Source organism: Limulus polyphemus, unplaced genomic scaffold (assembly GCF_000517525.1).
Source record: "Limulus polyphemus unplaced genomic scaffold, Limulus_polyphemus-2.1.2 Scaffold788, whole genome shotgun sequence".
NCBI classification, from domain to species: domain Eukaryota; kingdom Metazoa; phylum Arthropoda; class Merostomata; order Xiphosura; family Limulidae; genus Limulus; species Limulus polyphemus.
The window spans coordinates 234,343-261,790 of NW_013666398.1; the positions used below are offsets into that span (position 1 = coordinate 234,343).

General features: G+C 34.0%; 1 protein-coding gene across 1 annotated transcript in view; it reads left to right on the top strand.

Moving 5' to 3' along the window:
- The window catches only part of LOC111086020 (putative GPI-anchored protein pfl2), a 38,299-nt gene that overhangs the window by 8,755 nt on the left and 2,096 nt on the right, over positions 1–27,448 (top strand). Inside the window, exons 3-10 of the mRNA XM_022387277.1 lie at positions 1,020–1,087; positions 7,030–7,165; positions 8,175–8,246; positions 9,881–10,022; positions 13,171–13,217; positions 14,745–16,409; positions 21,805–21,931; positions 24,680–24,805. Of these exons, the coding sequence (XP_022242985.1) occupies positions 1,020–1,087; positions 7,030–7,165; positions 8,175–8,246; positions 9,881–10,022; positions 13,171–13,217; positions 14,745–16,409; positions 21,805–21,931; positions 24,680–24,805 (2,383 nt within the window). The remainder of the gene's footprint in view (positions 1–1,019; positions 1,088–7,029; positions 7,166–8,174; positions 8,247–9,880; positions 10,023–13,170; positions 13,218–14,744; positions 16,410–21,804; positions 21,932–24,679; positions 24,806–27,448) is intronic.

Below are 27,448 nucleotides of genomic sequence, written 5' to 3' on the forward strand. Positions count from 1 at the left end.
GCCAACATATTACTCGAGTCTATTATTTTTGCATAAAAAGCACATTATATATATAGGAAGGAGTTTTCTAAAGGTACTGCAGGAGATTGCGAGAAATATATGAAATTGCGACTTCAAGTATTGGAACTATTGACCAACTGTTATAGTTAGAACACATGATGAAGGGGTTACTTTTCCTTTGTAAAATAATAATGAAATTCTATTGTATCGTGTAACTCAACAACTGCTTTTACATGTGATGGAGTGGGCAAAGTTTTGATCATATGGGTTCTTCTTTGGTTTTTCACTTAGCCTTAGTCTATGCGCTGTGTGTTTTCAGTGACTACATGATCATGAGCAGATGACACACGAACGTGGAAAGTAGCTTAGGGTTATAACCTTGGAAATTGATTCTCTTCAGGCGTTGTGACTTAAAATGGCACTTCATTACGTATAGCTACCGTTGTTTTTCTACAGCGACTTGTGAAAATCATGAGAAACATAGCTGAAGTCAATTTGAAAGAATTTTATATCTGAAGCACACTGTTTCAACCCCCCCGGAAGTCGTAATAATACCAAGAAACAGAAATGAAAGTTTCAGCTAGTTTGTGCCAAAATTAAAGCTTGGTAATTTTCAATCAGAGACGGTCGATGAGGAGGACACTTAGAACTTAAGTTTCGTACGGTCTCCTAGCGGTGGCTGAGTACTTCTCTGTAGCTTGAAGCGAGTATGAAAAAAACTATTAACCTGATCACTGGAAAAACATCAAGCAAGTTTAGCTGTCACATCAAATATACTTTTATAATGCTACTATTTTATAATACAGATAAAACATATTTTCACCACGCTCTCTCTCTCTCTCTGCATACTATTTAAATATATTGTTTTTCGTTAATATTTCATAATAAAACCATCATTATATTGAGTCTGGAATGTTTCCGTAGTTACAACATTATATATATATATATATCCATTAAACTTTATGATTAACATAATCTTTATTATATTTGGTCATCTCGTTTTCGAAATATCTTTACAGGAAATTGCTGCCATTTTAATCAGTTTTGATAAACACGAATTATGGCTATCCAAAGAAGTAAGGATACGGTAAGTACATCTAACATGCCTTTAGAAAGCTCTAAATTTTTTTCTGTTACAATCTGAGTAGTATTTACTTTTTATTACAATAATAATAATAATGAACATATGATTACTCAAAATTCCAGACTAATCCAAATGGCTCAATAACCTTTTGCTGTATTCTATGGAAAATATTTTATCATAATGATATTAGTTCACGGAAGAGAGAATTGTGCTATTACTCGTTTTCGATCTTTATATGAAACTTTACCTGTTGACCTACATACAAAATCAGTTGTTTTTCATTTATAGTGTTGTTCCACTGGTTTTCTTGAATAGTTTCCGCTTGATAACGTTAATAGTCTAGGATTTGTTTTATTTGTTATTATTATTATATGAAATTGTATAAAATCTACTTGTATAAATCATATTGCTCCTATCAATCGTTTAAAATTTTCGTCATCATTCCTAGGAATATTTCCCTTTTTTTTAAGAATACAATCAAATGCTTGAAGGTCTTGTTGTCATATGTACACAAAGTTGAGAATTATTCAAATTATTTATCAGCTAACATATTTACATATGCAGTAAGTAACAAAATAACAAATTTGGTACAAAATGCCATAATATAACTTTTAACGTTTGCAATTTTAAATGAACAAACGAAGACATAATCGATAACTTCAAATTATAAACAAATACATTTAAAAAAATATTCCCGGTGAAGTAGTTATTGAAGGCAAATGTCAGTGTTGCTACATGATGAGTGAAAATAAGCTTCAGATTCAGGCTCCGCATAAATGTAGCTCAGAATGAACTGAATGATTTATCCACAATATACATATATATACATATAACTTCATAAGAACAATACTTTAAACCCCATCATTGTATGAAAAGAAAAACTTGAGATAGATTAATTCACGTTACATTAGAATTCGGTAAAAAGTTTTGGTGTATCTTTTTAATAATTAAAATAATTAATTGTTAAACAAAATGTTTTGTTTTGTACATTAATGGAAATGAATATCGAACTTTTAATAAAATCTACTGTTTTGCAAGCAAAAGTTTCGTTTTAATTAAGCATAGACGCTTATTTAGGTCTACAGAACCATAATGACAGCATCCAAATCTGTAATTGCATGCATTATTATTTGATGTATAAGCTCTTTTTGCTCTCTTTATGGCAGGAACATGGCCAGTTGGTTAGGGTGCTTGACTCGCAATTTGAGGGTCGTGGGTTCGAATCCCCGTCACGCCAAACATGCTCGCCCTTTCAGCCGTAGGGGCATTATAATGGGACGGTCAATCCCACTATTCGTTGGTAAAAGAGCATCCCAAGAGTTGGCGGTGGGTGGTGATGACTAGCTGCCTTCTCTCTAGTCTTACACTGGTAAATTAGGGACGGCTAGCGCAGATAGCCCTCGTGTAGCTTTGAGCAAAATTCAAAACAAACAATTATGGCAGGAAACTTAGTAAACATATTGTCATAAAAGTTATTGACGAAAGTTTAACTACCCTATAGCAGGTCACACAATTTCACAGGCCAAATTCCCTCAAATATATTCAGATCTGAACTCTAGGCAGGCCAGAGCAGGAGTTCTAGAATTTCAACTGCCTGTTTCCTCTCCTGGTAGATGTTTACTTTGTTGGTCAAATGGTTAAAATAATTAACCTGCTACATTTCTGACCAGTTAGGCAGTCCCAGTGGAATACCATAGTCTCTTGGGATTTATCTGTACTCCTTTGCTGTTAGAGTGACATCAACTTTTGCTATGTCTAAAAACCATTGTAGGAGATGTTACCCCAAAGCTGTATAGATTTACTCCCATGTTTCTCTGTACTTGTTGTATTTTGTAATGGTACTTCCCCATTTCCTGTTTTGAAGATGCTGCTGTTGATTATCATTGAACAATTCAATCTTGAACTCATTGGTAAACAGCATCCTCTGTCAGGCCTGATCATCTCTCTATGTCATTTCCATTACCGGTTTCCACCCTTTCTATTGCTTTCTACAGCAAAGGTTTTCATGTAGCTACATATTCCATGAGGTTAAAATGAACCAAAGATGTTTCTTGCCGTCCTCGGAGTAACCTGTACTTGAACCAGCTTAATGGTCAGATCTCTAATGTAGCGTCTGCTAAATTGAAAGAATATATACTGGGATGCTTGAGATCACTAGTGGAAATTTGAGCTTTCTTCCTTGAGTGGGGTTATTATTAGCAGCGAAAGTTGGCTGAAACTGCAAAATGACTTGCATACAGCACTAATGATAATGCAAGCTGTATTTCAATAACCCTCAATATTCAAAACGGTAGCTGATACACGATTGTCATGAAGTATTTTATTCATAGAAGCAATGTATTCTTCAACCCGCATGCTTCTAAAATGGTATTGATAGCTATGTTTGAATAGTCAGTGATCTGGTGCGACCATTTCTGATTAGTTGTACATCCAACATTCAGAAAATACTATACCATCTTGTTGTTTTACTATCTTGTCAGCAATTGTAAGGGATGGGGGATTGGAGGAGGGGCTGTTTTGTACTGATTTTACTGTGTAGCTTTCATATTTATTTACACTACTGTATATGTCACTGGTTTTATCAAACACACAAAAATGGCACCGTAAGGAAAGTTCGTTTAACAAATAACAACAAGAGGATAGTTTCTTGGCCCAGAATTAATATCAACGCAGAGAAACGTTTTTACAGGGGAAAATAAATCAATCCCGTATTTCTGTATTTTTCCGAACCAAAGTTCTAGATTATCGTATTTCTTGCCAACAAAATTTTGAGGGTTTTATTTTAAAAACTGCTGCATTTCATTTGGTGTTAAAACATCTGAATTTTTTTCTGTAAGTTACATTTTTATTTAAATTGAAAACTATGAAAAACAAAGATATTAATTGTTTGTTTTTTTGAATTTCGCGCAAAGATACACGAGGGCTATCTGCGCTAGCCGTCCCTAATTTAGCAGTGTAAGACTAGAGAGAAGGCAGCTAGTCATCACCACCAACCGCCAACTCTTGGGCTACTCTTTTACCAACGAATAGTGGGATTGACCGTCACGTTATAACGCCCCCACGGCTGAAAGGGCGAACATGTCTGGTGTGACGGGGATTCGAACCCGCGACCCTCAGATTGCGAGTCGAGTACCTTAACCACCTGGCCATGCCGGGCCAAAGATATTAATCTTAACAATATATTGCCCCCCAGTGGTACAGCGGTATGTCAGCGGACTTACAACGCTAGAAACCGGGTTTCGATACCCGTGGTGGGCAGAGCACAGATAGCCCTTGTGTAGCTTTGTGCATTATTAAAAACAAAGAAACAAACAAACTTAACAATATAAATATTCCTTAATTTGGAAATACCTTACCTTCTTTTTTTTTCCTTTTCAAGAGCTAGAATAAAATGTTTTTCATGATGTCAGACTGTAGAATGTTTTGTTACTTCATCAAATACTTTTCGATATTTTCACAAACAAGGAACTAATAAGTTCTACCCAATGATCCACTTTCAGTAAAACAGAGATTCAGAAAATACCATTACACACAACGTCGCTTTAGGGAAGTTTATAACTGATTTTATAAATTGATATTTACATAATTTTCTCTTTATTAATATTTTTCATACTCTTGACATACATTTCTACCTAATTCAATACCATTATTTGCATTTTTACTCTATATTTATTTATTATTATTTTACTTTTTTCTTTTTCTTGAACAATTTTTTAAAATATATGTACATATTTATTTCCTATTCTTCCTTTATTTTTTTTCCAAATCCACCCATTTACTTTCAGCTTTTCAACATATTCATATTTTTTATTTCTTCTTATTCTTACATTCCTTCACAGTTCCATTCATGTGCCGTCGTCTTTTTGTTTTTCTTACATCTTCTATATTTCTGAAATTTTTTACTGTTCCATTTTTATATTCTCTGTGAACGTTTCCATATCTTAATCTGGTCAATAATTTAATGTTTATTCTTATTTCTTCTTCTCTCAAATCTTGCATCTCTCCAATTTCTTCTTTCATCTTTTTATAATTTGGTCAACTGCACTCCGTTTTTCTGGATATTTATTTCTGTCTTTGTCTTTACTATTTTTTCTCTATTTACACACACACATATATATATATATATATTATATATTCATTCTTTAATAATTTTTATTATTTCTGGACTTCAAACACCTTTCAATACTCTTCTCATCTCCACCTCTATTGATTCTTCCTACTATTTAAAATCCTCCTTATTATACCTATGATATATTTTGGGGCATCTTTTTTAATTCAGTCTTATTACTTTTCAAACCCATCTCCAAACACTTTTCATACCTTTCATTTCCATACTGATATTCGTGTATTTCAATGCCACGAATAATACGGTGTATTCTCCATTTCTCTGCATCTTTGCATACTGCTCTTTTTGTGTATTTCTAACTATAAATCCCAAATAATTATATTTGTTTGCCACCTCTTTTTCTTGATTATTCCATTTCTTAGTTTTTTACCCTCATTCCTCCATTTTGAAAAGTCATAAGCTATCTTTTTTTGAAGTTCATTATTGAATTATTTATATCTATACAGAAGATTGAGTAAGTTAGATTAAAATGATTTGCATATGAAAACCAGAAAGTCACGTGACAATCACAGCCGATATAAAGCCGCGGTGGAACTATATGTTACATTGTTTGGCGTTTCATAGACATTGTGATGCCACCGAAAATTGATCGCTTTTGGGAAGGGTTTGTAACAGCCATTTTTGATACAAAATATTCTTATATTCAGACCATAAAGTGTGTTTAGATCGTGGATTCAGAATGTCCAAGGTGGGGATACCTCTTACTTAATGGCATTAGAAAATAAATTTGGGGAACCACGAACATCCACAAAGAGACCTGCAACAAGTGTTATCCCAGCTGTGGTAACTAAAGAGCGTCGTATTCTAACAGAGGTCAGTGGCAAAATAAATCCAAGTGACCAGGGCATCAGTATGCAATATGATCAAGAAAGATTTCTATCTCGGAAAGCAACAAATGTTTTCGAAAACGTATCCGTTTAACTATCGCTTGTCACAAGCAACTGGGTAATGAAACTAGTATTTCAGCTATTCCATACGAAAACATACCGGTGAAGTCAGACTGTTTAAACAAATGTTTTATAAACATCGTCCTCGTACACCAGATAGATTATGAAAAGCACCCTAGAATAGTGATGATTTTCTACATGAAAGCCTTACGACATAGCCTTTTGCGATGGAGACAACACTGCAAGACTATTGTCAAGATGCACTGTCATCAGATAAAGCAAGATTGGACGTGGTAGCATGGACTACATGTAACGACGTGGTTTAGGCTCCAAAATTGTTTTAATATAACGTATTTGGCCTCTTTATATCTCTCTATTTCTAAATTATCTCTTTTAATCTTTCTTTATTATCTGTCACTATAGCTTTTTCCAATTTATTTAAATCTTTTGTCTTTCCACTCCTCTTTTAAATCATTTATATATATTACATATAATATCGTGCTTAAAGGAGTCTTTTGTTTAACTTGTTCTCGCCCCAAAAAACTTTCTGTCTGTCTTTCATCTATCTTTTTCTTTATTTTCTATTTCATATAAATCCTGGTATCATTCTGAACATTCTTCCTTTAATTTAAATCTTTTGTATCTCCCAGAATAGTCTTTTCCATCTGTAGAATCAAATGCTGACTCCAAGTTTACAAAAAATCAAATTATATTTCCTTTTTTTGTGTCTCATTTTCTATTATGTCATCCAAAATAAATATATTATCCCTTGTTGGATATCCTTTCCTTTTTCGTGCTTGATTTGTATAATCTTCTCATTTTCTTTTAGCCATTTCTTCAACCTTTCTATTATTATTATACCTTTTGGGAAGGGATATATACAGAAAATAGAATAATATTTTCCACTCAATGACTGATTAGTTCTCTTACAGTCCTCACAGCGGGACTATGCTCCTCTACAGCAGGAAACGGGTCCGCTATCGCCGGGATGGATACTGCTGGAAGAAACGAAAGGACGGAAAGACCACGAGGGAGGACCACATGAAATTGAAAGTTCAAGGAATGGAGGTGAGTTACTTCAGAACAGTATTACTGATGTGTTTGTTTAAGTTTATGATTCGCATATCAAAATGAAACAAGTGTTCGCTATTGTTCTTTTCTAACGTTGTAACAATGATGTATTCATTGATGTTAAAAACTAATATAAAACTCTACTGTAAATAGCTTCAACTTTTAAGTTTTAAGAGTATCTACAACAACAACATCCAAAACTAGTAGAAAACTCTACTTAAAGTAACTCCTAGTATCGCACTTTCACTGTACCTCCAGAAGTAATGTTTAGTACTAGTAGACAATTCTACAACTTTTAACATTTTCAATGGTAATGCTCAAACTGCTAGAAAACTTTACTTAAAGTTAAAGCACATAAAACAAATACAAAACTTGAAATAAAAGCTAATATAAAACTATATATACTAGCTCAAAATTTACCATTTGTAATTTCAACACACAAAACGAATACAACATTCTGTATAAACTAACACTAAACTTGTCATAAGGCATTAGTATTAGGCTTGTTATGTTTCTAAACACAATATTTTTAACTAGCCAATTAGGAATTTTCAAGAAGTAGAAGATTGTATTCAAATCACACAATATTCATCATATCCACGGCAGATGTCGCGTTTCGCTCTTCTGATTCTTGAAAATTTTTAAGGAACTAGATAAAGAATGTAGTGTTTGCAAATAATAGGCCTAATACTAATGTATTATGGCAAGAATAAGTGTAATCATGTTTCGCCAACTTGTAAAATACATTCACACCATAACAACTGCTGTTGAAACACAAAACTTCTCGCTTCGTTTATTTTTGTGCAAAATAAACTCATCCAAAACTCTCTATAAATTAATATCAAGTTTCACGTTTTCTCTAATATATTTACTTCTATCAGAACCAAAGTAGTCCAAATGCCTTTCAAATTAATGTCATATTTTTCAATGTCAGTTTACTATATTGATTTTAATTAAATTAATACAAAGTTCTATGAAGTTAATTATATATATTTCTCACTTCTAGTGTATCTATGGTTGTTACGTCCATTCTGCTATATTGCCTACCTTTCATCGGAGATGTTACTGGTTACTTGAGGTTAGAAAGCATTTAATTCTTTATTTTCACATCGATTTTGCTGTTTCAGAATATTATCATTAGTAATATGCCAATTATGCTAAAGAGAATTGAATAAAATTGGAATCAAAATCAAATTACCACATTATTCTGCGCAGTTAGATGAAATTTCGAAATGGGGTTTAATTTTTTTATATGAACAATAGGCCAAGTAACATTATGTAACTTTAAAATTATTATTTTTTCATATTTACGTAATATACTCCCTAGTGATGACAATTCTTAGCATACAGAATTCATTTCTTATGTGATCTTGACTAAATATGAACATATCTTGCATGTTCTTGAATCTCTACATCGGGGCTGACGTTAATTCTGGTGGATATTGAACCCTTTCGATCAAAATTAATCAAATTATGGAAAGAGATTTGACAAAAAGTTATTACGTTTTCTAACATGTATTCTGATTTACTGCCAATAATAAAAAACAGCAGTTTTTGATTTTCAAGACGTGTGTGTGGTTCCCCATAATTTGATTTTTCAATAGTTATTGTAACAATGTTTGCACTTACCGTTCAAAGTTGGTTTAAGCAAAAACACAAAGAAATTGTAACCACACTTCTTATTTCCGTTATCATTATATAGAGTTGGACAAAAATGCAATGTTTCACCCAATAGTTCCATTTTCACTAACACTTTATCATATACAAAAATGTGCTTTCATTATGTATTTTCCCCAATAACTAACAACTACGTGATATTATTAGAATAAAAACCAGTTTATTAAAATTTTTATAGCTTAATACATATATATTATCACCCGACTTAGTTAAACGACTCTGTAATTGTTATCAAATTTTAAAAGTGTTATGCGGAGAGGTTCTAACCAGATTAATTTTACAAGTATTGTTAACTTTTTCCCTTTCGAAGTTCTATATAACATATCTTTAAATATCTTATATAAGAGATCAATGATAGCTGTTCTTAGTCTAGGCTATCTGGGTTTATATAGTTAAGCGAATAAGATTTAATGCATATGAAACTTACAGTATAATAAGGTGACCGCTGGGCCCGGCATGGCTAGGGCGCTCGACTCGTATTCTGAGGGTCGCGGGTTCGAATCCCCGTCACACCAAACATGCCAACCTCCGCCTTTGCCTGGATGAGAAAGGAGGAGGGTTGGGCACGGGGATAGCAACTCCACCCCGTAAAACCCAACCTGCTACAAGTAACTGGTGTTGTCGCGGCCCTGTGCTCCACTGGGGGTTTACAGGAATAAAAAAAAATAATAATAAAGGTGACTGCTGACATCATGTTAAATGCCTTCTTTTGAGATTGAGGGAATAATTTACTTGGATGGTGAAATACTAATTAATTTCATCTAAAGAGACGTTGTTGGTAAAAGTGAAATAACAGTATTTACTTTTAACCATTGGCAGTAAAGTAATTTGTATGGAGACATTCAGCTATCACTTATGTCGAACACGAAGGCAAAAAAGAAGCAACGAGTTAATATTTTTTTTGCTTTTTGTGTGTGTATTTGTTGATTATTGTTCACAAAATTACATTTATTGTTGTTTTTCAATGCATTTATAAGAATTGTCCTTACTGGACTGACAACAGCAATAGTAAAGCGAATACACGTATCTTTACAGAATCCTGATATTGTTCTAGTTCATTATTTGAACGTGCCGAGTGCGGATGAATCCAAAGTACTGACGTCAGTCGCTTTAAGCCACTGTGCAGAGAATAAAAAGTGGACTAAAGAGGAACTACTTTCACAACTCAAACCAATGTGTATGTATTGTCACCTGGAAAGTTAAAATTATTTCATATTATATAATTACAAAGATTTATAAGATTAATTAAGCCATGAAATAGAACAACCAGAAGTGTAATGGAATTTTTTTACACATAGAAATGCTAATTTATATTAAATCAAACACGGACAAGTATCTTCAAAATATTTTCCCTTTTAATTTCTTAGATTTTTTAATGCTTATCCCTTAAAATTTTTTGGGGTCAATAATTACATTCATAAATAAATATAACACTAAAATGAAGTCGAATGAATTCAAGATAAGAAGGAGTGGGTTTAATTAACAAAATGCAGAAACAACTTAATATATTACATAATATACTAATTTTAAATTCATGTGAAAAGCATATGAGTATATTCATATAGTGAAACTTGAATTTATATAAAGATACAACAGAGTACAGTAACAATCCCAAATTACATGCCTCTTTAATATTTTATGCACCAATGAATGGAAAGGAAGGGCCACTTGTGGCAGCAAGTTAGTGTTTAAATCTTTTTTTTTCGTCAATCAATTTTTGTGTGGTTTCGGTCTCAAAAGATCGTAGGTTTCGCTTGTATTTTAAAACTGTAAGAGAATGAGTCACAAAAATATTATTCATCTACCAAATGTTCGCCATAATGTTCTTTTCTATTTCAGATTTCTCAGGTGTCTCATGTGTTAACTCTGTCATGTATTAATATGTTTATTTCTGCTACATAAGCAGCTCAACATATTATACACACAATTTCATAGTCAACATTCTATTTATCACAGAAGTCACACAACTCATGTTATTTAATGTTATAGTTTGATTTATTAGATGCAAAGTGATCCTATTAAATTCTCCTTTTTATAATTTTTTCGAGAGTTGGTATCCCTATATTGGCAATCCAAAATGGTAGTCATTTTTAGGTGGCTGTTCAGAGAGTAGGAAATATTTTCAACCTGCCAACCAAGTGTCTTTTTAATATTGTTCTGATAACTTTGCGATGTTTTCTTTCTAAGTGAGATTTTGACTTGTTTTCAGTATGTGAAGTACTGTACATTGTTGGTGAAAAAAAGGCGTTTATATAAACGAATTTGCAATGAACGATTGGTGTTAGTGTTAAGTTAAGGTGTGATCATATATCATTATTTAACAGTTATTATTTGACCAAGTTTGGTTTTAGAGTGAAATGAGTGTGGGATCACACCAGTATTTAACAGCTATTTTTGACCAAGACTAACAGTAAAAATGTGTAAAAAGTATGATCATATCAATGTGCTGCAGTTATTTATAGATTTTACTTAACTTATCTATACTGTATCTCCTTTTTAAAATGATAATTGTTTTATTATAATCGGAATTTTCAACCTGAACGTAGGCTAAACAGCCAAATATAAGAACCCTAAAGTTCAGACATTTTTCTCCCTAATTTTGAACTACAGAACAAAGAGAAGATAGTCAGCTAGCAGCATCCTCCACCACAGAGGTTTTGTCAAGCTTTTTGTACCAAGTAACAAGATTTACTGTCACTTTTATAATGCGCCAACAGCTGAAAATGCAGAGATTTTATCAGCATCACGTCAACCTAGGATTATTTGATTCACAGCCCGATACTCCTGCCTAGAGGAGATATTTTCAATTCTTTCTCGTACAAGCTTAGTTAAATATTCTGTCTTTGATAAAAATACAGCTCAACTGTTAATGTGTATTGCTAAAACCTATTCTAGTATTATTCAAATGTTATTTTTTAAAATGTTTTCTAAGTTTTACTTCAGAACTAAATTGTAGTAGATCATGTGCTAAAATTATTCTAACCACTATAGCATGTGCCATTCCAGGTGGTATCTACCACCTCGTATATCAGCGCCATTGGTGGCCAACAATACTTGCGAGTAAGTCTACTATACAAAATACAACCAAATTCCTTGAATTCTGCTTAAGACTGGTTAAGCTATAAATAGCTTTGTGAACTGTGAGAATGGCTTTGTCTTGTTCGAGACATTAACTTTTCACATGATAGAGAGAGAGAAAGAGACGAGACTGACTTTTGCAATGCTGCGTTTTTCGACTTGTACTTTATTGTATTTGTTGATCGTGTGTTGCTATACTTTGATTTCATTCCAGTTTCCTCTCAAACTTTTTGATGTCCCAAACATTCAGTTATCTTAAGTTTTCATTAACTTAATTTCATAATATTTTGACCTGTTTCACTTTTTCTTTACTTTTATTGCCAATAAGATGTGTTTGCTTTAGTGCAATTGTCACTCTCACCTCATTAATTTTGCTGGACAAAAGTAATATTACACTTAATCTTTTTGATAATTAAGTTCTACACTGTCTTGTTTTTGTGGTAACCAGTTACCTCTGTAGTTTTTATTACTATAAGTCCTACAATACCACAAGTACATATATTCCAAATGTGAAATTTTAAGGGGAAGTTTTACGTGATCATTAGTTAATGGAGTTAGATTAAATCGTGGCTGTTCCCAGATATCAAAGTGTTATCAAGATATCTAAACCAGAATGATGCAGATGACAGCGTTAAGTGTGTTTTTTCATGGAGTGCTTGAAAACTACTGTAACATGCACGGACATTTTGTTTTTCCTGTTTAAAACCTAAATTTTTCTTTACATGGTCTTCCTAATTCTGAGTTATCTGTAATTGGAGACAATCTCTTTTTTGAATGTACATCAAGTACATTTGTATTTCCGAATTATACATGCAAATACAGGTTGTGTTATTTTATAGAATAAGAAATTTGTTTGTTTGTTTGTTTGGAATTATGCACAGAGCTACACAATGGGCTATCTGTGCTCTGCCCACCACGAGAAAATTGAAACTAGCAGACAATACATTGATATTCCAAAATGATTAACGTAAAATATATATTTTTAAAACTAATTCATGTTTTCATGCACATATTCATGTTTTCAGAGCTTTTATTCACACGAACTAAGATGTTAGATACTTAAATTGATAAATGTTGAAAGAAAGTAAGTTTGATATTTTTTGTCTTTCTGTTCATATTGGTGCATTATGTTCGGAATTTAAGTTTTACTTTGAACTTATACTAATGTGAGATTGCAGCTTGAATAACCAGTACTATTAGTATAGTTTCCTTTGGCAATACTGAATATTTTTTCTTTCATTACACAGTTCATACAAGTGACGAATCAGACCACGTCCAAAAGCGTGATTCTGTGGTAAGTTAAATATTCTTAGTTTATACAAGTGATGAATCAGACCACGACCAAAGGTGTAACTCTGTGGTAAGTTAAATATTCTGTGTTTATACAAGTTATGAATCAGACCAAGACCAAAGGTGTAACTCTGTGGCAAGTTAAATATTCTTAGTTTATACAAGTGATGAATCAGACCACGACCAAAGGTGTAACTCTGTGGTAAGTTAAATATTCTGTGTTTATACAAGTTATGAATCAGACCAAGACCAAAGGTGTAACTCTGTGGTAAGTTAAATATTCTGTGTTTATACAAGTTATGAATCAGACCAAGACCAAAGGTGTAACTCAGTGGTAAGTTAAATATTCTGTGTTTATACAAGTTATGAATCAGACCAAGACCAAAGGTGTAACTCAGTGGTAAGATAAATACTCTGTGTTTTTAGAAATCGTGAATCACGGCATGTCCAAAAGCGTGAGTCTGTGGTACGTTAAATATTCTGTTCTTATAGTAATGAATGCTTAGTTCATGACGACTAAAAAAATCTCACAGATGATTTTACTAATAAGTTTCCTTTTTGATATATTTTCCAAAATTTTTATCATAGTTCAAATCTATTTTTATCAAACCTTCTGGCATTTATAGCATAAAACTAAAATTATAATACCCAAGGTAAACAAATCCCGCGAGTGTCCTGTAAACTCATGTAACCAGAAAGGTCAATAATTCTATTAGAGTGAAGATAATGTTGAAAGCATGAGTTATTCATACAGTAGGCCTTTAATAACTTGATTTTCTTAGAAGTCTTAGCTTTCTTTTTATTATGTGTTGCTTATTCCTAGTACATTCTACCTCTGTTCATAAATGTAACTGTGAATTATAGTTTTGATATACGAGAGGAATGAGAAGAATGGATCTAGTTTAAGTACCTTATCGATTGAGTGATAAACTTCGACTCTGGACTTTAAAATAATGAAAGATGTAAAATCATTAATTTCACCGAGGAATATAGTAAACACACCAAATTTATATTAAGAAACCTTTACACTTGAAAATTTAATCAACACAATTAAATTTAATGCAAAAAAACACCTCGCGGTACAAATGAGATTTTTGCACATGCGAAGTGTCTGCAATATGGTGAAAGAATTCATAGTGAAAGGATTGGAATCACGTGCATTTCTTTCAAAATTAGTTAATAACAGCTCAACAACTACAACAAATAGTAGGGTGAAAAATAAACTGCGAAAATATCTGCTGATATAGTGTTTAATTATAATTTTACGTTACTTGACTTTACTACGAAAAGTATACTTTTGGCACAATTATATTGCAAAAAAGTTGCCTTTATTTTCGTGAAAATATCGTTATTGACCTTTATTTACAGGACTTTTACACCAAGATCTGTTTTACAGTGAAAACATAAAATGATGTAAAATATATCACATTCTAACCTAAAATCTCTATTACAATCACACCCCGAAGAATCATCCGCTTTTTGAGATCCACACATCAACGACACGCAAAGCTTTTTATTTTTTTTTCTTTAGACAGATACAACAGTGGAAGGGATAGTTCAACAGTTAATAGAGAAACACCAGTTTCAAACAGCATTACACAGCCAACAGAGAGGTAGCCGAGAAAGGAACCTTTCCTTCAAGTTAGCCATATGTTCAGTTTCGGGAAGAGAAAAACGGTCAATCCAAAGTAGTCAGGCCGTTAACTCTCGACCAACTTCAAGTAAAGTAAGTAATGAACGTTTAACGCCTAAGTTGGAAACTCAAGATGATGTGCCAGTATTTCAGCCAAAGGTCCAGAAGATGGGCACGGATAACCCCAAAAGTGTACGACCTAACAGTCTTAAAATCATTAACTCCTCATGCCGGTCTTCTCATGAAAAGTCCCCTAAGGCGACATCAAAACATTCGAACTTCCTTAACACTTCTCCGACATCTGTTATTCTTAGTCTTTCACAGATACAAGGCGGTGGAGGCCTTTTGATTTTAAATAATACTGCAGCTGTTACAGGCCTAGGACTTACTCCTACTTTAAATGTCACAACACCAATAACCGGAATTGAACTTACCCCTACCGTTAACACAACAACTACTATTACAGCATTAGGACTTACTTCTGCTTTAAATACCACGACTACTGTCACAGCGTTGGGACTTACTCCGTCTCTTAACACAAAAACTGTAGTTACAGGTTTGGAGTTTACTTCCACACAAAACACTACAACAGGTGCTATAGGATTAGGGCTCACGTCCACCCAAAAAACGACAATGGTTGCTCCTGATTTGAGGCTTTCACCCGCTCAAAACACCGCATCAGTTCGTTCAAAATTGGGATTTATTCCCGCTCAAAGTACAATAACAACAGAAACAGGTGGTAAGCTTACTCAAGCTCATAACGCTTCTGTCAGTGGATTAGGAGTTTCATCCAGTCTACGAACAGCAAAGCCCCTTGCAAAGTTTGGAAATATCACTAATATAACTGTTCCAAAGGTAACTATTAAACCGGGACTAAATAACAGAACGACATTTTTAGGATTACCAATGGTCACAAAACGTTCATTAGATGATAGTCGAACCACTAAGCAGCATAAAAGTAATATTTCTCCTCCAGCATCTTTTGATAATCATCTCAGTGGAAGAGAGCCCTTTCTTAATATTGTTTCACCTAAACTTACAACGAATGTTATTGGTCTTGATTCCAAAGACTTTCTCAATTCCATTACCTTCTTAACATCAACATCTGAGGCTCAGCCAACTGGAACTGTTCACCACAGGGGTGATCAAACAACTCAGACTGACAAAGTGACCAGTGGCCAACGTAGTTCCCAAAATAAACAACAATGCGATTTATTGTCTGCCCAAGGACCTACGGCTGAAACATTCTCCAAAAGTACCCAAGCAAATAGCAATGATAAAAACTTTGAAGTAACTCCTATGGAGGTTACAGATGATGTTGAGCATTCCATTAGCACCATGGATGATGTTTTCCAGTACAATTCACTCAGTATGTTAAGTGACTTCAGTAGTCTGGAAAACCCTCACTCCAAGCACTCAGAACGAAGTGGGTCCTGCATCATCACCAGCTCCTCCTCCTCATCTCCATCCCTGAATTGTTCTTCGCACGTGGACTTAACACAATATAGCCATGATCACATGGTCCTCATCAATGATTACTCTCCAGATTGGTCGTATACAGAGGTAAGAGTAATCCTTGTTTTCTTACTTGGCATTTTTACTTGAAACGTATTTTTCAGTGTATGCAACATTTTTAGAAAACTTTATGTGGATCTAATACGGTCTGTTAACATCAGTTAAAACACCTTACAAAGTCCCGAAGAAGGTTTTTTGCATCTTAATATTATTTTTTTACATGACAGTGTCTCTAGCAGACAAGACATATTTTATTAAGGTATTGTAAATAGTTTCTCAGATGGGTGTGAAATTGTTTTACAAATCAACATGACATATTCAGTCAGAAAAACAATGCATTTCTGAGTATTGTTAAGCAGTACACAAGGTTACCGAGTATTTACTTCAAGACACGTTGAAGACTAGAAATGAAATTTAATTCAGGAAAAATTGAGCTTTTCATAATCTTCTTTCCATTCAGAATGGAAAAAATCTGTAAAAAATATTCAGAGCAGACCACTAAAGTTGTTAATGGATAGTTTTACATACTAGTTTTCTGTATTTGCATGAGGTTTTTGTCATACTTGAATTCCGTGGTACAACCTATATAAGGAATGTGGATGGACACTTGTAACGTTATAGGATGAGATAAAAGCACTGAAATAACCAGAGAACGATAAATTGGACCTTTTAGACGCATAAGATACTATTTTCATTCGACTCAGTAAGGGCTTGTACATGTGAATGTGAAAAAAACTAAAATAAAAAACTGAGAAAACATTAATTACAAAGGAAAATATCATTCTAAATACTTTCAAACGAGATGTATTAACTTTTGTTTTATGCTTTTTTAATGTTATGTAATACAAGAAAATGTTTCTAAGAAGTGAAGTGACAGACTTCTAAAACCAGTATATTTATATATATATAAATTTTTATTCTGCATTTCATATTACTAGTGAGAGCACATAGTAATTATTGAATATTTATGTTGTTTTGAAAGACTCTAGGTTGGGCATTTTTATTACAATAAGTCTTTTAATAACTCTCAGGAGTAGACTAATAATTGAAGTCTTAAGCTACTCAAATCACAGTTATCAAGCATCAGTATTTTTAACATGATATGTTTCTAATGACAATAAGATGATCTTACAGGGCTCTTACCTGACATCAATTGTTGTTTTCAGGTATGAACAATTCACTACAGTTCATATTTTCTGTTGCTTTAATATTCCTCTCTGTAAGACAAATTGCAAAACCCGTTTTCTAGCTTTGTAAGTCCGCAGGCATAGCGCTGTGCCAGTGGGGCTTCAAATGTTCACTTTGTGTCTTTATAAAAACACATTAAATTGATTTTTAATAATTAAGAAGATGATGAGTTAATTTTTTTAATTTGTTTTCGTATAATGATGTATTGTATTTCATCTCATTATTAAAAATTGATGGTATTGTTGTCTATTATTAAAATTGTTATTATTTCCTTTTCTTCTTCAGAGCTTAAAGAACAAATTGGTTTGAAATACACATGATGATAAGGAACAGGAAATACAATTACCCCCCCCCCCAACGTAATTTTATTCTTTATTCCACGGTATCACTTTGATGAAGTGTTATGTAAGAGACTCACCACCTCTTTGCAGTTTATATCATCACATTAGGTCATGCTCTTACTGACGACCACGCATGTTGACAATAGCTCTGCAGCGTAGTTTCCATTGAAAAAGGCTTAATCATAAGATCGTCATGTCGAAATTAGACACCTACTTCCTGCTGCTTTCCATAATCTATCTAGTTTAAGAGATCTGTAGTTCTCCGCACCCGTTTCAACAGTCTGCATGTAAAACCATAGGCACACTATCTGGGAAGTTGAACAGTATGATTTTCTATTAAATTGCATGAATATAGGTTTCACTCTTCAACTGCTTGAAATACGTGGCGGTTCAATGAATATATCGTGGAAGCAACTTGTGTATACATGACTTGTGTCACTTTTACAGATGAAAATCTTTCTTGATTAATTTGCATACTTTTGCATTGGACACGCGGATGACTATTGCCACTGACTTTTTGTTTGTGAATTCTCACCTGTTACAAAACGCAACACATTGCTTATATCTGAATGATCCTGGACCCAAAGTTGATCCTTATTTCTTTTTTCCACTAGGTGCAAGGCATATTCCTGTCTTGGAAATTCTAAATCTCCAATCTGAATACATTTTGGTTAGATAAGTTTATGAATATTTTACATCGAATAGCACTGTTACATACCCTTCGCAAAAGTGTTCAATCTTTGGTGGTATCACATTAGTTATCAGCAGCTAAACATTACCAAAATGTGATTCTGATATATACCATTCCATCATGACTTTATATTGGTTGTGGTTGTCATAATGTTTAATTATTTGCATATTCCAAATCGTTTCATTACCTACTCAACCGTTTGTACAAATCACATCAGACTGATAAATTTGTTATTGAGCAATAATAGAAAAATGCGATTTTACTCTCGGCATTCCACTGTACTGACTTTGTTTGACTTTCAGATAATAAATTGCTTGAGCTTTAGTGAATACTCCAATCATGGTGTTCGCTATCTTTGCTGCTTTCAACAAATTTCCTATTTCAGGCTTTTCATCTTCAATCCATTGGCTAATGACATTGCGCCAATTGAGTCTCTGCCTATTTCTCATTCTTTTTCCTTCGATACTATCCACCAGAATGACAGCCTTCAAAAGAGATGATTATATGCCTAAAGTAGCACATCTTTCATTTCCGATATCTGTCCAGCAGCTGTTTTTTGTTTTTGTTTTCACACGTCTAATACTTCCTCTTTAATTTTTCTTCTGTAGCTGATCTTCGTCAATCTTCTGAAACAACACATTCCAAATTCTTCCAACTGTAGTAACATTCTAGTAGTTTCTTCTTTAATTTTAGTTTGACATCTCTCTGAGCAGTTATTTGAGATTGACGAATGGTATTTTGTTATTCTTATGCTTTGCTTTATCTTTTTTCCACAGTTGTCATCACTAATCATATTCGTTCCCAAATAAGTAATTCCTCTACAGTTCTAATTATTTACCATTTGCCCTTCTGCATAACCTTGGAGTTTCCTCAGATCGTGAAATTACTATTCCCTTAGTTTTGTTGATATATATTTTAGTCCAAAATGTTACTATTTACCAAGCAGGCTGTCAAGTAACTGTTGTATTTCTTTCTCAAATTCACCCATAAATGCTGTATATTTAGTATATGCCTGAAGGGATGATGCAAATGCCATCTTTACTATCTTGTTTGCATGTTTTTTGAAGAATTGATATTAGCCATTCCTCCGTTCACTTCCTTTTTTAAAAAGTTTTTTCTTTACTTGTAGACACAGGTTTCTTGGAAATGGGTTTTGAATTTCGCGAGGGCTATCTGCACTAGCCGTCCCTAATTTAGCAGTGAAAGACAGCTACTCATCACCTCTCACCGCCAACTCTTGGGCTATTCTTTTATCAAAGAATAGTTGGATTGACCATCACATTATAATGCCCCTACGGCTGAAGGGGCGAGCATATTTGGTGGTACAAGGATTCGAACCCGCAACCCGCAGAGTGCAAGTCGAACGCCCTAACCACCTGGTCATGCCAAGTACAAAAGCAGGCCTTTTAAAGTGAAGTATTATTGCAGTCCGATATTCAGTCCTTAAAATTTTCATTTCTTCTTAAAATTCTACTGGAATGTCGTCTACGCCAAAGATTTTCAGTTTTTTTAACCTTTTAATGGCTTCTTGCTCCTCCCTATCCAGAATTGTGGACCGCTATTAATTGGTTCTACCACTTCTAGTGCCGGTTCCTCTTTCTTGTCATTATTATACAATTCCCTCGCAGACTTTATCTGCCTCTTTTTAGCATCCTCAATTTCAAGTATTATCTGGTCGTCCTTACTTTTTTTTTGGCTACACTGGAAGACAGGATAGCTTTTACGTTCAACTCTTTCATTCTTCTGGGTATTTCACATATGTTATGCGTTGCCTTGCATTCCTAAATGTGTGCATATTTCTTTTTCAAATACCCATCCTTCTCTTGCCTACACAAACATCTTATTTCCTTATATACTTTCCTATATTTCTGTACCCTCTTTGTTCAACTGCTTCAGTTTGTCTTATTTGTACGATAGTTGAGCTGTGATAAAAACTACAATTAACTATTGGATAAGTTCTAACTGTTTCAGCAGAATTTCTTAAAGTTCTTTACCTAGAATGTTATCCTTCCGATCTCACATCATTTTGTGACATCTTTTGATGACACCCAAGTGATGCTTAAACACAATGTTATTTATCATTAAGCCTTTTTTTGTTCACAAAATTATGTTAATTAATCTATTTCTTCTATCTCATTCTGTTTTCCAAGGCCATGTGGTCCAATTATTACAGAATTTCTATCTTCACGTACCTTCATACATTACCATAATATATGTTTTTCTTATTTCACTGTCAGCATAACTTTCTGAATATCTTGAAAAACTTTAGATTTTCACTTCTTTGCTACTAAATATAGGTACATAAAGTTAAATAATGGGATCTTTCTCAAAACCTAACATTACCTTGTTTAAAACAGGTGAGGAGCCTTTCACACAGTTGTTTAATTATTTTCTCACTACCCTTTCTCCTCTGTGAACCAGTCCCCGTTATCTCACTTAACCATATGATATCATACTTCAATCGTTTTAGATCTTTACATAAATTGCTCAAACTTCCAGTTCTATATGGGGTCCTTACGTTCCACATTTTGATCTTAATCATGATACCAGATTCCACACTGCTGCTTTTAAGGATCCCAATATCAGAACTGAGGGGTCCCACAGGAGTGGACTTTGATTGCAGCCCATCACCACAGAACCCACTACTTACAGGCACACCAGAACCCTCCGTGCTTGTAAAATTCTCGACAGGCTGCTCAAGAGTCTCACGATCTGCAATGGATATCTTTATTCGAATTTCCTAAAGCAAACTGGGCTAAGTGGTGTAAAAGAAGATCTAGCCTCTTTCTGCACCCGATGGGTTTTAGCGTCGTTAGTCAAATTAATGTAGAGATGTAGTTACTTGGATAGTTTTAGGCAACCAATGCAATGCCAAAGAACCCTAACAACAGAAACCTCCCTCCCGCTATTATTATGCATTACAAAACGTGACTTTACTATCACTATTTCATCGTATCACATTTGCCCTAAACTCATGTAATAAGTTGCATAAGCCTATGATGAAGGTATTAATAATTATTGTACAATAAATAGTATGGAATAATTGTTGTGTTTTTGTTGTTCTTGATTTGTTTTCGGTTTTTCAAGTTACTTCCATATTTTTAAAATTCCGTATTTATTTAACATGTTCTATTATGGAATAAAATTATTCATTAGTGAGAATGACGTCGAATAGAGCCTGTTCATGAGCTGTCTTTTTACATTAACTCAATACTGTAATCAGGGTGGAATCAAGGTTCTCATATCGGGTCCATGGGATTCTTCGAGTACTCTCTACACTGTTTTGTTCGATGGCGTTAGCGTGCCAACCACTCTCGTTCAGAATGGAGTTCTCCGATGCTTCTGTCCAGGTAGATAGCATTTTTTTTTTCTCTGGTTTGGTTAAATTTGTACATGTCACAAAGTACATGACATACATGATGGAAACTGAACTCAAGCTTAAGAATCGAAAATATGGAACTATTCTTCATCAGAAACTTAGAACTGCATTTTTATAAACTACAAGTTTTTTTTAATGTAATCTTATGGAACGTTTCCTGAATATATCACTGCATTGTATTATTCAGTAAAATTGAAACAAAAATCTTACCAGTTCTCATATTTCATTAATGGAGCAAGAACCTTTTCACGCACACACGGTACCATTTAAGTCTGACAAAAATTTAACCACCGAAATGTCAAAAACGGAGTATACATATGCTAATTTCTTTATACCTTAGTTTCAAAATTTTAAAACAGATAAACTCTCTCGAGTTATTTCCAAAACTAGCAAATAGACACACACCCAAGTCACTTTAAAAGCTAACTTTCAATATAACTCTTTGCAGAGGACAGAAAGGTTAAAGTGACATCCATCATTAACCAATCCTCACTTAAATCTATGCTTTTACATATTACTGTCAAACGTTATGACACCTGACCACTTTATTTCACAATAAATATAAATATTCAAGAGACTAGAATATATGTCTCTCATATATTCACAAACACATATCATTAACTACTCTTGCATTTTGTTTATTTGAATGATGCTAAGCACAAACTACACAATGGGCTACTTGTGCTCTGCCCACCGCAGGTATTGAAATCCAATTTTTAGCATTTTAAGCACTCAAACTTACCGCTGAGTCACCGGTGGGGGAGGAGGGACGACTGCATTTAACCAATTTACTACGGCTGGGACGTATATTTCCACGTGCTCCCACTCCACTCATACTGCGATTGAGACAAATTTTTCCCATTGTTGACGCTGTTTACGTCTTCCTCTGCTGGGTCGAGGTTCATCATCTTAACTATCATCACTAGATAGAGTTAGCATCCCCTTGTTTCATTGTCTCTTCATCATCACACATTTTAACACCACTTGACTCATTTTCACTATCTAAGTCAAACGCATTAATCATAGTTACATAGTAATAAGGGTTACTACTCTGCACTCTAGCGACGCAGGCACTGTCGGCATTTTCCGCTTAGGCATCTTGTTGGTTACCGAAGGGCTCATTGGAAAACATTGAGGGAAACCATATATCAATATTAGGTGGGATGCCAATAAATATTTTCCAACTCATTTTACTCCCATACGCCAGGCGCGGCAATTTTGAATGACAAATGGTCCAGTCGCTGGTCCACACGAGAACACACAAGAACAACAACTGAGACAAAAAGAAGCAATGGCGCATTTAAACCACGCACTATAACCATACATATTCCAGGCACTAAACCAAACCATAAATCTTTTGCTATAAAAGATTTAAATCCCAGCATTACAAATGAAAACAAAGAGGCAGAAGCTACATACAAACACATACAATATACCAAGGTATAACGCATATTCTCAAACAGAACACAGAAACTTACCAATTTAGTTAAAATATACGTATATGAAACACAAGATGTCCAGAGCGTGATATAAAATAGTATCATTCTCTGGTATCAAAAATACATAGTAGAACCCACCAAAACACTAGCAGTAGTTCTAACCCAGTGTTACAACTGCCAACGTTACGGACATGTAGCAGCCGCATGTAATGTTCTCCCACGCTGTTTCGGGTGTGGGATAGAACACAGAAACACAGGCTGTCCTCGAAAAAAAAAAAACACGATTTATTGAACTGCCAACAGCAACACACGGCAAACTACAAAGGATGCCAAAAATACAAGAACATCAAAAAACGTATAACAAACATACTAAGTAACACAAATGCAGAAGTACAAAATCAGGACACAAACAGAACACAAAGAAGAACACCTTTGTTGTCAACATCCAAACCTCAAGGGACCACCAACATAAATCAACAATATACTGAACATACATTTGCACAGGCAGCAAACATACACACCCAAACTCAAGACACACCTAAACAAACGAAGAACACACAACACACAAATATTCAAACACAACAAAATGAAACAATAAGAAAAATAACAGAAGCAGCCAAAAATATATTTTATGAATTCCTAGCACAAAACAGAAACGCCCAAAACTACGATGACAGCATGACACTAATCGTTAAAATAGCTATAGAACACCTGACACCATTACTACCACGGATCATGCAATTACTTGTACTTCGACAAACATTACAGAATTCAACTACACAGCTAACATAATTTCACAAAGATACATAACCTGACAATATAAAATGGACATAGCCCTGAAAAGGAAAGTAGTAACAGAAACTGAAAGACATCCAAACCAGTTTACCAAACCCCAAGTATAGAACACCAAATAACAACAGTTCGGGAGGGAGGAAAGGTCTCCTTTGTACCTGACTCTCCCAGGTACGTCAAGACCTAAATCCCGATAATTGATTGATTGGTCCAAAACATGGACCGAATCCCGATGAAGAAGAAGAGAACCAGTCGCAGTGTGAGGGGGTGGGGGATATATACGTCCCAGCCAAATATACGTCCCAGCCGCAGTGAAAGGGTTAAGGCTAGAAAGAAATTATGTTAAGAATAAATAACTCCAAATTATCCACCTGTAGTAAAAGTGTATTGTGGTGTTATCTTCTACTCTGATTATGATATAGATTTTGTTACTGATTATAAGGTTACTATATTTATATTATGATTTTAAATACATTGTTTTTCCTTAGCTCATGATGCAGCAGTGGTGAGCCTCCAGGTAGCGTGTGAAGGCCGTGTCATCTCCAACTCTGTGTCTTTCGAGTATCAGAAGAAGATTGTTGGTACCATAACCTCAAGCACTTGTCACATGGACGGTAAGTAATGTCCTAATGCAGGTCATAAATAGTTGTTGTTGTTTGTTGAATTGTTGTTTCTGTGGTAGCTGTTTCTAGTTTTGAAGCGATAGACTAGAAATAAAACAGTTGGTCAACACCACCCACAACCGGCCCCAAAGAGCGGAGCGTTTTTTTTTTTTTTTTTTTTCGTAACAGGACGTGAACCACAACCCTTCCGATCCACAATCTGGTGCACTAACCATTGGTGCTGCATTCAGCTCATGATAAAAGTGTAAGGACTCAGGCCTAGTACCAGCAAGTTTACTTTCCTAGGCACGTTTTCAGCATTGAAGGACTATAAATTAAATCTATTTGTTATAAGTATAATGAAATATTACAGTAACAGTTCGAGATATTACAATTATATAATTTTTTACTTTCTTGGTTTTATTGAGACAGAATTAAACACCATTTTCTTTGAGTATAGTTTTTAGTTTTGCCAGTCCAGTTATTCTTGTGTGTGTCATGGTTGATATCACGTTTTAATACATTTTGAAAAGCACATATCTTAACTAGCAACGGTGATGGGCAAGGTCAATAGAATGCCTAGTCCGACAAAGCAGTGCAATACAGGAAACTAAAGAATACACTTCGCCCCAGCAGTTATTAAAAATATCTTTTCCACTGATTCAATAGTTGTTTTAATAATTTTATTAATGAAATTTACCCTGAAATTTTGCTGTGTATCAAAGACAGGTTAGGTTCATCACAACTTTCGTCTTCTTTGTGCGTGAGAGAATCTGCTGTTCTTTCGGAAATTTTACAGCAATTCCCATTCCTTTTACTACTACTCCTCGCATCCACTAATGTTTTTTTTTTCAGGGAAAATATATTTTTTAGTTGTTCTCATAAGCATTCCATAACATACTACAAAATGAAACTTAACATCTTGGCGGCTATTGATTTCACTTTAGAATGTGACTTTTTCTACCAGCTCTTCTAAGAACGTTGTCTTTTGTAATAGAAACAGAGTATTATAAAGCTCTCATCTACTAGTGGCTTTAAGGTTTTTATTAACTGTAATCATATTGCAGCAATACTTTCCAAAATTTGATTGAAGAAGCAGGTGTATAATGCTTTATGTGAAGTGAAAAAATATCAAGGCCTCAGTGCAACAATTGACTGAATCACTCAACAAAAAATTCAAAGTGTGTGTTGCATTGCATGGTACAAAAATCTATTTAATTTATTATTCTAATTCTTTTGTAAAGACCTTCGTACTAGTTGTTTGTCTTAGCTCCACTGTCATATCATTGACTTCCAGAAGAACAATTTTGATCATATCAGCACTACTTGTGGCATAATTAAAAGAAATACTAGTTGATTCTGAACTTGCCATCTTCAGTTGCAGATGCCACATTAGCTTTGACAAACATAACGATCATTGCATCTGTTTTGTGTGATTTATGCTTTGGGTACATTCAACTAAAACTTTGCATTTCTATCAGCAGTCAAAATGAGTCTAGATTTTGTTAAAAGCAATTGAATCAGTTCATTCTAGAGGTATTTTATCAGAAAGTATTTGTGGAGTCGTTGCATGTTAATTCTTTTTTTTTTTGGCTAATATTTCGTAAAGAACAAACATGGCGAGATATTAAACATATTTCAGGAAATTCCCATTTCTAAGTGTTAAGAGCTTCTCATGATTTCCACGAAGAGCAATATTTTGAGTCTCATGAAATCTCATCAAGGCAGTTAAATTTGTTAAGTAGAAATTTCTAATGATATGTCTATTGTTTATTCAAGTGTAGCTTTTCTATACTGATTATTTGATTAATTTTTCATTAAGATTCTAATCCATTCGTTAGTAGAAATGCTTACCGATGATCTGCTGACTTTCTAGTCAACTTGAATGCACTTACAGATTTTTCTAGTTCTGTGTTCTATTTGAAAACAGTGAAAAATTGGTTATGCTAAAGATCTTGCAGCAATAAACGAAACAAGGGATCACGTGTGACTAAATATTGAACCCATTATCATGGCAAACTCTTCTTTAACGACAAATCTTCGTATGTAATAACATCAACTTCTGAATTTCATTTCTTTATTGCATTTGGGAAATGTATATGCCCGTAGCTGTACTGGATTGATTTTAACCAACAGTTATCGCATCTTTGATTTGATTTCTGATCAGTTAACTAAATTATTCAACTCAAAAACACATATTCTAATATTCCTTTTTAAAACTGTCTTTGCCATCAAAAACCTCAGTTTCTTGAATTTATGAGACAGCTTAGCACGGAGTTGCAACACTAAGCTTTATTACTGGTTTGGACAGCAGTAGTTTCTTGACATATCCTAATGGCGGTCTCTTCATTCTTTCTGAATGAGGCGCGTTACAAAAACTCAAGAAAAAGAGTGCCTTTTATTTTTCTAAATGTGTCTCCTTTTCTACTTTCTTTTCCGATATGGAGCACCAAAAAGATTGTACCTTCTATTAACCTTGAGTTATAAGTTATCACTGTCTTGTCACTTTTTTAGTTATTTACAAACTTAAGGGTTTCTCAGAACAGCTGCAAATGGTTTTATCGAGATCTAATGTATTGTTACGTCTCCGCGTGTTGATTAATTTTCCGTAACTTCGTTTCAACGAAACTTTAACGACACAAGTCTTTACTTAAT